At 37.8% G+C, this 10395-nt stretch overlaps 2 protein-coding genes across 2 annotated transcripts; both read left to right on the top strand.

Moving 5' to 3' along the window:
• Positions 1 to 1268: 1268 nt before the first annotated feature.
• Positions 1269 to 4978, top strand: ppa1b (inorganic pyrophosphatase 1b). The gene is made up of 11 exons (XM_068567855.1): positions 1269 to 1446; positions 2317 to 2381; positions 2765 to 2818; positions 3059 to 3178; positions 3343 to 3429; positions 3604 to 3730; positions 3821 to 3948; positions 4047 to 4132; positions 4259 to 4334; positions 4442 to 4481; positions 4639 to 4978. Exons 1-11 carry the CDS (start codon positions 1386 to 1388, stop codon positions 4668 to 4670), a joined length of 876 nt encoding a protein of 291 aa, XP_068423956.1. The 5' UTR covers positions 1269 to 1385; the 3' UTR covers positions 4671 to 4978.
• A 676-nt stretch (positions 4979 to 5654) lies between these two features.
• Positions 5655 to 9774, top strand: sar1ab (secretion associated, Ras related GTPase 1Ab). The gene is made up of 7 exons (XM_068568774.1): positions 5655 to 5747; positions 6831 to 6901; positions 7470 to 7589; positions 7679 to 7744; positions 7822 to 7925; positions 8011 to 8142; positions 8486 to 9774. The coding sequence occupies exons 2-7, from the start codon at positions 6844 to 6846 to the stop codon at positions 8600 to 8602; spliced, it is 597 nt and encodes a 198-aa protein (XP_068424875.1). The 5' UTR covers positions 5655 to 5747; positions 6831 to 6843; the 3' UTR covers positions 8603 to 9774.
• Positions 9775 to 10395: the final 621 nt, after the last annotated feature.

Raw genomic sequence — 10395 nt, forward strand, 5'->3', positions numbered from 1 at the left:
GCAGGTTACTGACCCCTGGTTTAGCCGATTAATCAATTAGCTTATTAGACAGATAATGCACTGGCTAATCTCATATTGTTTGTGTTGGAAAGATGCCAAACATTTCATGGTTCAGCCTCTCAAATATGAGCATTTGCTTTTTTGTAATCATTATTTTAGAAAAATGTAATATATTTTAAATAATCGTTTGAAGAAAAACTTTTAAAAACCATGGCACCCATATATGGATGTGTGACGCACACACGCACACACTTTTGAGAACATGGAAAGTGGCATTTTACAACAAGCATAAATTTCATAATGTATTTATATAATTTCTTATCCAAACGGAAACTAATTGAAACTAGTTTAAATCTAGTGTAAACTTAAATTCGACCAGACTAATCAAGATGTCTTAGGCACATTTCTCTGAACTGTTCGTATTATATTTGCAAACAATTTTGTCATTTGTGTAAAAAGACTCGGGATGCTCTACTTCCTGGTCCCAGCCCACTATTTCTCCCCACATGCACACTTGTCTGTAGCCTTTTATTATAAGTGTATCTGATGGAGATGCACAAGCTATGACTCAGTCATGTGAGATTATAACCTCAGCAGCTGGTTTTAATGAAATAACTAAAACCTAAAAAAAAAAAAAAAGTTATATTGACTCAGGGCATACGTTTTGTAATTATTTAAGGATTTAGTGTTTGGATATATTTTAACACATGTTTTCTTTGAACAATTGCTAAGACTACACTGTTTATCAGAGTCAGAATCTGTCAAATACAATATTTTGGTTAGATTTACATAATTTCCTACGGGGGAAAAACAAAGCAAGCTTACTTTTCTTAGAAGTTGTAGGCTTTTCTTTTTCTGTCTCTTCATTGGGCCTTTTCTCCTTTCTAAAGAAGTGCTCGAAAGACATTTTTTTTTTTTTTTACTGCTTGTTGATTATGTTTTTGATATTTGGCACAGATTTCAAAATAAAACATCTTTCAGACCTTGATAATCAATCAAATATTTGTTTAATTCATTTATTCTGTGTGGCTTGGTACCAAATGACCCTTGGACCAGTACTAGTACCTTTGGTTGAGGCTTATTTAATTGCAACTTAGTCTTTGCTGCCTAAAAATAATAGTTATTTATTTAATACTTTTATAACCACGATACCAGACGACACCATGTCTCATAGTACTACACTGGCATAGCTGTTCATACATATTTCTTTTCATACAGATATTTTCGTCTGTAAGTGCGATAATTCCGACAGCTTCCTGAAGGCATCTTCGGCAAAGAGCGCATGCGCCGTGCCCTCTCGTTCAACGCTACCTACTACTACCGAGCGCAGACGTCTCATTCCGCTGCAATCTTCCATCGCAGAGCCAGCCAACCTGTACTCAAACATGAGCTTCACCGTGGAAGAGAGGGGGACCCTCCACTCCCTGAACTACCGCTTATTCTTCAGTAAGTAGAAATGCTAAAGTTGTGTCATTGTTTGCTACATTGAGGTCTTTTTTCACAAACCCAGCGGGCTAGCTGCAACGTCCCACGTGTCACTCATTCATTATTGTTGCTGTTATTTGTGTCATCTTGCCAGCAGTAGATTTGACACGTTCGTACGCAAACCTCCACTTGTCTTTAACAGTCGTCAATGCTCGTTTTGAGTGCTCTTAAGTTGCCCTAACCATTTTTGCCCCGTGTTAGATTTGAGGTTTCTGACATAACGTCACTACGTACTCGTCGACTTTTCTCCACCATTCTTGTCCTGGACTTTGGAGAAGGAAGTTTGCTCTTTCGGGAAACCCGACAAACACGTCATCTGGCATAAAAGCTTTGAGTTGGTTAGGCAACGCCCTCTCTGATTATCAAGCATTAATAAACCCCGCGTTAATATTTAATATAATATATCGCGCTAATAAACCGCATTGGTATAGATAAACGCCAGGCTGCGTGCTGTTAAGTGGGCACACGAGCGTTTCATTTTAGTTGCTTAGACAGATTATAGTTTAACCCCGTTTACAATTGTCATAATTTCTTGTAGCCATAGTTTAATTCAAGACTCGTATCTGTACCATGCATTGAGAGAGGTCATGATTTAAAGACTAAAATGTATTACCTGTAATCTGTGTTTTATTTACTAAGCAACTCATTGGCACACCTTCAGATAGAATTGAAAGTATGCACCAATGAATACCTGTGCACTCCTTTGGCAAATCCACCAAGCACGATGATCTGAACTGCTCGTCTCTAGCACACTGGGTTGTTGATAAGTGACCGATAAGGACCGCCTGTATCTGTCTGCCATGTTCATACAGCGATTTATCTGTTTTACAGAAAACACTGATGGAAAGTATGTTTCACCGTTCCATGACATACCAATGTACGCAGATGAGAGTCAGGTACGGTATGGCATAGTCACCTTACCCCAGTGAAAATACATATATAAATACACTTATAGATGTTTATTTAGTGTATCCTTTAAATATACCCACTGCTTAACATATGACTGCCTTTGACTAAAAAACTAAAACTGATACGGACACTGAACGGTTAATCAAAAGTAAGGCCATGGTCTATTTGCAAAGGCAATGACCTTTACTCTTCAGTGCTATGCCAATACTTATTGTGATTGCAGTGAATGAAATAGTATCTTATCTGTTATAAAACAATTATCCTATTAATGTTTGGACCAGTGTAAGTAGAAGCCATAATATTGCACATTATACAGGCATGTGTTTCAGAGCAATTAAAGATTGTTATGACAGATTCTTGTCTCTTACAGAACATCTTCCACGTGGTTGTCGAAGTACCAAGGTGGACAAATGCAAAAATGGAGGTATAAGTTTTCAGATCATCGGCCACCATCAACTTTTAGATCAGATCAGATTTGAATAGCTTTGACTTTAGTTTGATCACAATGTCTTGAACAGTTTATCCAACAGTTTTTATTAACTTAAAGGCTTATCAGTCATCTGAAAGTTCAACAAGATAAAAAAAAAGTGAATAATTGTGATGAAATATTTTTTTTTCACTAATCAGTTCTTTAAAAGTAACAGCAATACATTTTTATTTTTAGATTGCAACAAAAGACCCTTTGAACCCAGTAAAGCAAGATGTGAAGAAGGGAAAGGTGCGATATGTTGCCAATGTGTTCCCACACAAGGGCTACATATGGAACTATGGAGCCATTCCTCAGGTTGGTTTTTCCACATTGAATGTGTCCTCCCTAAAAACTGTGATGGCTTTAGGTCGTTCTTGAAGTGTTTAAGATGCACAACAACAAATGTACAATGTATATAAATATGTATAAATGTAATTGTACTTGACTCTGATGGCATTCTTTGTTCTGTGGTGCTTCAGACATGGGAAGATCCCGCCCACAAAGATGAACACACTGGCTTCTGTGGTGACAACGACCCCATTGATGTCTGCGAGATCGGCACTAAGGTACAACGCTAACTGATGATTTTACAGTATTTAGTCAAATGTTTGTCAGCGTTTATTAAGTCACTGTGATGATCAACTTTGTTGTTTGCTTTGTACACTAATTTAAGTGGGGAAAAAAGCTAATACTGCTGATGTCAACAGAAAATTAACTGCAAAAACAAACGTCCTCTATAGGTGTGTTCCCGTGGAGAGGTAATCAAAGTAAAGGTGCTTGGCATCCTTGCCATGGTCGATGAGGGTGAGACTGATTGGAAAGTGATTGTCATCAACGTAGAGGACCCTGAAGCCAAAGACCTCAACAGTAAGAACCCTTATTGTTATTTGATGAAGATTCTTGGCAGTCCTTCATCAGTCCTACTGAACCTATCATGGTGTCCTCATGAACATTCAGATATCAGTGATGTGCGGCGCCTGAAACCTGGTTACCTGGAGTCCACGGTCGACTGGTTCAGGATGTACAAAGTACCCGATGGGAAGCCGGAGAACGAGTTTGCTTTCAACGGCGAGTTCAAAGACAAGGTCTCCACCCTAGCACTCCTCATTACTTTGTCAAATGGTTTTGGATTTATCTTGAGCACTTTGCCAGAAAACCAAGCACTAATTTGTTTTTGTTTCAGGACTTTGCCCTTGGAATAATCAAGAGCACTCACAAATTTTGGAAAGACCTCATTTCCCAGAAGACCAACGCTGGTGAACTGAACTGGTAAACACTGTTCTTACTACTTTGACCACGGCTAAAATTACAGATGCTTTTTAGGACAAATGTTAACTGAAAGATATTAAATTATATCTTCTAAACTATGAATGAATGTCTTATCATGCAATGCAGCAAAAACACGTGCGTCTCGCCCAGTGACAGCCCTTACCACTGTTCAGTGGACCAGGCTAAAGCTATTGTTGGCGGAGTGAGTACAATTTTTGTTCTTCCCTTTTTTTTTCCTTCAACATGACAACATCTGTCAATACAAGGCCTTATTCCTCCGTCATAACTGATGTTTCACTCTATTTTTAGACAAGTCCTTCTGGAAAAGAAGAACCCATCCCCTCATCAGGTAGCTTAAAAAATAAATATATATATATATATATATATATATATATATATATATATATATATATATATATATATATATATATATTCCGGTCAATATTATAATTGTATTTCTGCTGAATATGAGTGATCTGACGGGAGATTCATGCTTTCATTTGCAGTGGATAAATGGTTCTACTATGAGAGGAAGTAAACCATCAGCGGTTTGGATTGGAGCGGAGTGAAAGGCTCATCTCTCATACTTGAAGATGGGAGGACTGGATGGGATCTGGACGGTTGGGTCTAGGATGACTTTTCCCTGTAGATGGAGAGATACTGGTTAAATTATGTGGTTAAAAAAAGTACTTGTCTTGACCAATTATTTTTGTTCTTATTTAACAAAGATCTCTTTTGAGATGTGCGATCATAAAAAAAATTACAAGTACTACTCCTGTGGATACTTGTGCGATCAAGTAGAATACTCTGAACTGCTTAAATAAAGCATATCTGGTTAAATTATCATTACAATGTGTTTTTTTTTTTTTTAATTTGCAAAACACTTTTTTTGCAACATACTTTATTCTAAACTAGGAGACACACACTAGTTTCTCTGTTGTTGCTGTTATTACCACAAGTTTGATGAGCAGAGCTGGTAGCGAGATAATGTTTAGTAAATGAAGTAGAACTTTGATTTCTCTTTTTGTTATAAAGCTGCCACCTAGTGTTCAGGACCTAGATTACTTTTATTTGTTATAAATTTATTTAGGTATACTTAATGTTTTTACGCAACTCTTTGTGATGTATGTATGTTAAAGTAAATAATTCCTCTGTCTTCATTTTTTTCTGATACACCTTTACTATCAGGCTCATGATCTTCCTTTATTTACGTTAGCAATTTACCTGAACAACGTATTCAATCATATCTACTCAATCGGATCACAACATTTACCAAGACATTCAGCTTTGGGTCCTCTATCCAAATACATTGTCATCTTTTGACGGAGTACTTAATATTTTTGCGTATAACTAAAATATTGCAAGTGTTCATATTATAGAAAATTACGTGTCAAACATTCCCACAATTATTAGCTATATGAGTTTATGGTCCATTTTTAAGAAAAGCATAAATAGCATGTGCGCCCCGCCCCCTCCCTCTTAGCCCCTCCCTCTTTGTGCTATCATAGTGACGTACTTCCGGCTAACTGTCAAACCAGTAGGCTACATGACGGTCGACGGGACAGGTTGGTCCAAAAACAAACTGACGGGCATTTAATAAATTCGAGAGACAAAGGTAATACCCCACAATGTATTTATGCATCAAGCTCACGTTGTTTCAGTGTCCACGTGTCCTGTTCGGTATAGTTCTGTGCTTGTTGAGCCACTTTCCTGACGTGATACCGAGTTTGGCGAGTCATTGCTGATCTCTTCGCGCGCATGTTGTTTACTAAATGTCTGATTGTTTACTGTAGGACAGCTGATGTCGTTGCGAATAGCTTCGTACTGTGCCAGTTATGTTGAATCGCTGAAACAAGTATTTCAAAGGAGCAGAGTGGCCTGTGTTATGTTGTAATACATGTATATTGGTTTTGGAATACTAATCTGAGATTTATAAGAAAACCTGTTCTCTTTCTGCCATGAATACCAACATTATAGAGGGTTCACTTAAGCACTGATGAGTTACAGTATGTATTCCAAAGACCTTGGATTCAAGTGTCCTACTTTATAAAAAGAGTTTGGTGTTCACGACTGAAACACTGTTTGATAAGTAATCAACAGTTTGGTGTTTTCCCAAAGTCTTGGTCACTGAAGGCCTCATTATTTATTGCAACAAGCACATCATGTCTCACATAGAGTGACAGGTGTGTCTGTGTGTGTGTGTGAGAGAGAGAGAGAGAGAAAGGGTGAGAGAGGGAAGCAGGGGGTGACTGCTGAGATCAAGTGTCCTTGCCACAACCCGTCACAAAAATAGTCAAAGGAAGATCAGTGTAACTTGGTGAGGCAGCTCTCAGAAACAAACTGGCATCTAAAAAATCTTTTGAAACCTGTTTGTGGTTTAGTTCGCTCCCTCCTTTCCTTTCATGCTTTAAAGCTTGTGTGATTATGCAGAGTTTATACATACCAGCAGAGTAATCCAGAGTTCAGGAATAATGATTAACAATGAGCTCCAGTGCTAAATCCTGTCCTTTTGCAACACTTCATTAAATGCTATAATTATTTTATATCTTGAAGTGCTGTGTTGTTTCATGGGACTTGTTTTGGATGCTTGTGAGGGGAGAGGCGATAAGGTCTGACCGCAACGTAATCACTGTCCTGGACTGTGTTCTTCTTTAATATGCTATAATAAATACATTCAGTTATATGATCTGTATTACAGGCAGTCCAGAGAAATGTCTTTTATTTTTGACTGGATCTACAAGAGCTTCAGCAGTGTCTTGCAACTATTAGGTAAAGTACTGCACATACTGTACATGTCAATAATATAGTCCAGCCTTAAGTACCAGAACTTTGTGGTCATGTGAATACATTGATCGACCCAAACTAAAATGGCTGGAGCTCATAAACTACACTGTATGCATGGATATCAGTAGAGGTCACAGAAACTATGGGGCTACAAACAACATACATCTCACAATGTATGATGAATATACAGGATGTTTCAAAGAATAGGTCAAAGTAGATCTCCATAAAGTTTAAGGATATCACTCCAAAATAAACCCAGATATTTTTTAGTGACTAGAAGTGTTTCCATATTAGATTTAAATATATGTGACCAATTCCAGCCTAAACATGGATCTCATTCAATTTGCATGAATGTGGAAAAACACAGATGTGGTAGAATTTCCATGCCATTCCTGAATAAGACAAATAAAGATAACTCCTTGGTGTTTAGGACTTATGTCCTCCTCCTGTTCATCATCCTCATCTTCAAGACTGAGATAAAAAAAAAGTAACAAAAAAAGTTGACTGTGATCTTATTTTAAATAATAATAGTTTGTTTTCTTTTTACCCTCAGGGTTGTACAAGAAGAGTGGAAAGCTTGTGTTCCTTGGACTAGACAATGCTGGAAAAACTACACTTCTGCACATGCTCAGAGACGACCGGCTCGGACAACACGTGCCAACGCTACATCCAAGTACATTTGGCAATTTGACATGTCGTCTGTTCTGCGGTCAGTTTAGTTTCATCTCTTATCTAAAGTCAGTGCTTCCCTTCTGTCCTCAGCATCCGAGGAGCTGACCATAGCTGGGATGACCTTTACAACATTTGACCTTGGAGGTCATACGCAAGGTAGGAATAAGAAAGATGCAGTTTGATGCACTGCCAGCTGTGTGTACATACATGCTGACATTGTGTTGCTCTCACAGCACGAAGAATCTGGAAGAACTACCTCCCGGCCATAAACGGTATTGTCTACATGGTGGATTGTGCAGACCATGAGCGACTAGCAGAGGCTAAAGTTGAACTGGATGTACGTTTATTATATTGGTTTCCCCCTGTATACGACACTCAACGCATTTCTCTTTGGTGTATATTTGAACACTTTCTGTCTGCAGGCCTTGTTGACGGATGAAACTATCTCCAACGTCCCGGTTCTCATCCTGGGGAATAAGATCGACCGCCCAGAGGCCATCAGTGAGGATGGGCTCAGAGGAACGTTTGGCCTTCATGGACACACATCAGGAAAGGTAATCAACACACAAGCTCTACATTGGGAAGCAGGAGAAACATTCAAACATTATATTTCCTATAGTTACTCTTTACTTTGCTTTATTTCTTCAATAAATAGCACATTTGTGTCCATGCAGCCTGATTGTTTAAGGACATTATCACTGAATAATAACACTGTGCTTCACAAATCTCGCAAGCCCACATCTACCTCCCTTTAAGCACAAAATGAAAGTATTTTTCAAGGTATCAGGTTTAAGATATTGATCGTACATGTTTACTGTCCATGGTGAAGTGGGTTGAAATGCTTGTGTTGGGAATTAATATTTGTGCATTTGGATGTGTCCTTTTGTTTCTTATTAGGGCAAAGTGTCACTGAAGGAGCAGAATTTGAGGCCAATGGAGGTTTACATGTGTAGTGTGCTGAAGAGACAAGGATACGGAGATGGTTTCCGCTGGCTATCCCAGTACATTGACTGATTCATGTTCTTGTAACCACCTCATTTACCATGCTACGTACACACAGAAAGACATGTTACACAAAAACTACCTGCCAGAGATATTTTGTTACCTGTACCTTATTTAGGACTTGTGTTGTGAGTGTTCTGTGTTAATATACCTTGTGTTCTTCATGAGTTCAAAGAACTCTGAATCATATCAATCATACCACAGCGAGTCAAAGATTACGTTGTGCATCATCTGTCTGTATTGTTCAGATTGAGTGTGGAGAATAATCTTCATTGTTTTGTTTCAACCTTTACTTCAAGCCAATGGAGAATTCTTTCTGCCATATAGAACATGTCATCGCTGTGAACCAGTTTCTGAACCGGGTGTATTTTTAGCTGCTGGTGTAGACTTACAGTGAAGATCAATTTGGTTAACATTTTGTGTTTGAGGTTACTCTTCCTTGATTGAGTTAGTATTATAATTACATATTTATTTACATTTACCGTATTTCTTTCAAACTAATGGGAATCTTGAAACCATAAGATTTTTCATCCAAGAACACACTAGCTTTTCTTAAAAGTGCTGCAGAGATTTGGTGCCATATTTGTTCATAAGAAAAGTGTTAATACAGTAGACTGCTACCTCCTAGGATACAGGCAGGTCTACTGATTTCATGTTTTTTTCTAATCGTTGAAGGGTTTACAACTGCAGGCCAATTATATGAATGTGACCACAAGTGCATTTACTGGCATTTTGCTGTGATGAGCTTTATTTGATAGCACAGGACAGCGTCTGATAACTGCGTCAAGCACAGCCAGGTGATGTGACAAAGTTGGATGCCAAACAACCGGTTTTCATGAAGATTTAGTGCTGTGAAACAACTTGAGTACTTTGTGATTAGTGGCTGCTCAAAACATGCAGTGATATTATGAGAGTACTTGGGTGGTTATTAATATATATATATGCATTCACATGCACATATATCTATATATATATGCATGCATATGCACACACACAATATGCATGACATTACCTCTTAGTGCAATATTATACATGATTTTGTATATAAGCTCTTATTTATATTTGGAATAAAAATGTGGCCTGCCTTAGGTTACATCAAGGTGTGAGCGCTAAAGTAATGTATCGGTTACAAAAGGCAGGTCATATTGTTATTAAACGTGTGAATTGTGAGCCTAATAAATATTTTTGACAATCTTATACATCTTTGTATCTATTTTTGTAAAAGTTTTTGATATAACCAATTCCAAACATAATTTCACAATACTGGCATCGAGACACCACACTATCATTATGGTTTGACGAGATTTAAGATACTGTTATTCCTAAAATATATAAATAATGTCTAACCCAGCTAAACTACAATATTGGACCTTTTTTTGCAAAAATATTAAACCTATATTGTACACTGTAGTATCATTAAACATGTATCAGCTGTACAGCTGATCCAAAAATCATTAATTTTGATCATTTCACTGTTTCGCCATTAAACACTTGGTTTTAGATATTACAATTAAATAGGTTATTTAGGATACGTTTTAGATATGTGATGTCAAACGAGAATGTTCTATTCACACATCAAGATTACACTACGTGTAAAGGCTTGTTCATGCTTCTGCGTCAGGTCGACGGCGTAGGTACCGCGTCGACGCACACCCCTACGTAAACAAAGGTCCCGCCTCCTTATTTCTCATTGGCTCAGAGAACAACATTCCGACCAATTACATTCATCTGAAGGCGTTTTTTCTCGTCAACCAATGAGACTCAAACAGGAAGCTAGACGACAGATTTAACGTTGTAAACACTAA

This window comes from Clinocottus analis, unplaced genomic scaffold (assembly GCF_023055335.1).
Source record: "Clinocottus analis isolate CAN_PGR_092001 unplaced genomic scaffold, fCliAna1.0.p SCAF_8, whole genome shotgun sequence".
Classification (NCBI taxonomy): Eukaryota; Metazoa; Chordata; class Actinopteri; order Perciformes; family Cottidae; genus Clinocottus; species Clinocottus analis.

Excerpts from the sequence above, each read along its gene's own strand:
- ppa1b (XM_068567855.1), top strand. The coding sequence starts at position 1,386 with ATGAGCTTCACCGTGGAAGAGAGGGGGACCCTCCACTCCCTGAACTAC. Across the intron at positions 3,179-3,342 it reads ACTATGGAGCCATTCCTCAG|ACATGGGAAGATCCCGCCCA; the intron begins GTTGGTTTTTCC and ends GTGGTGCTTCAG. Across the intron at positions 3,731-3,820 it reads TGAAGCCAAAGACCTCAACA|ATATCAGTGATGTGCGGCGC; the intron begins GTAAGAACCCTT and ends ATGAACATTCAG.
- sar1ab (XM_068568774.1), top strand. The coding sequence starts at position 6,844 with ATGTCTTTTATTTTTGACTGGATCTACAAGAGCTTCAGCAGTGTCTTG. Across the intron at positions 6,902-7,469 it reads CAGTGTCTTGCAACTATTAG|GGTTGTACAAGAAGAGTGGA; the intron begins GTAAAGTACTGC and ends TTTTACCCTCAG. Across the intron at positions 8,143-8,485 it reads ATGGACACACATCAGGAAAG|GGCAAAGTGTCACTGAAGGA; the intron begins GTAATCAACACA and ends GTTTCTTATTAG.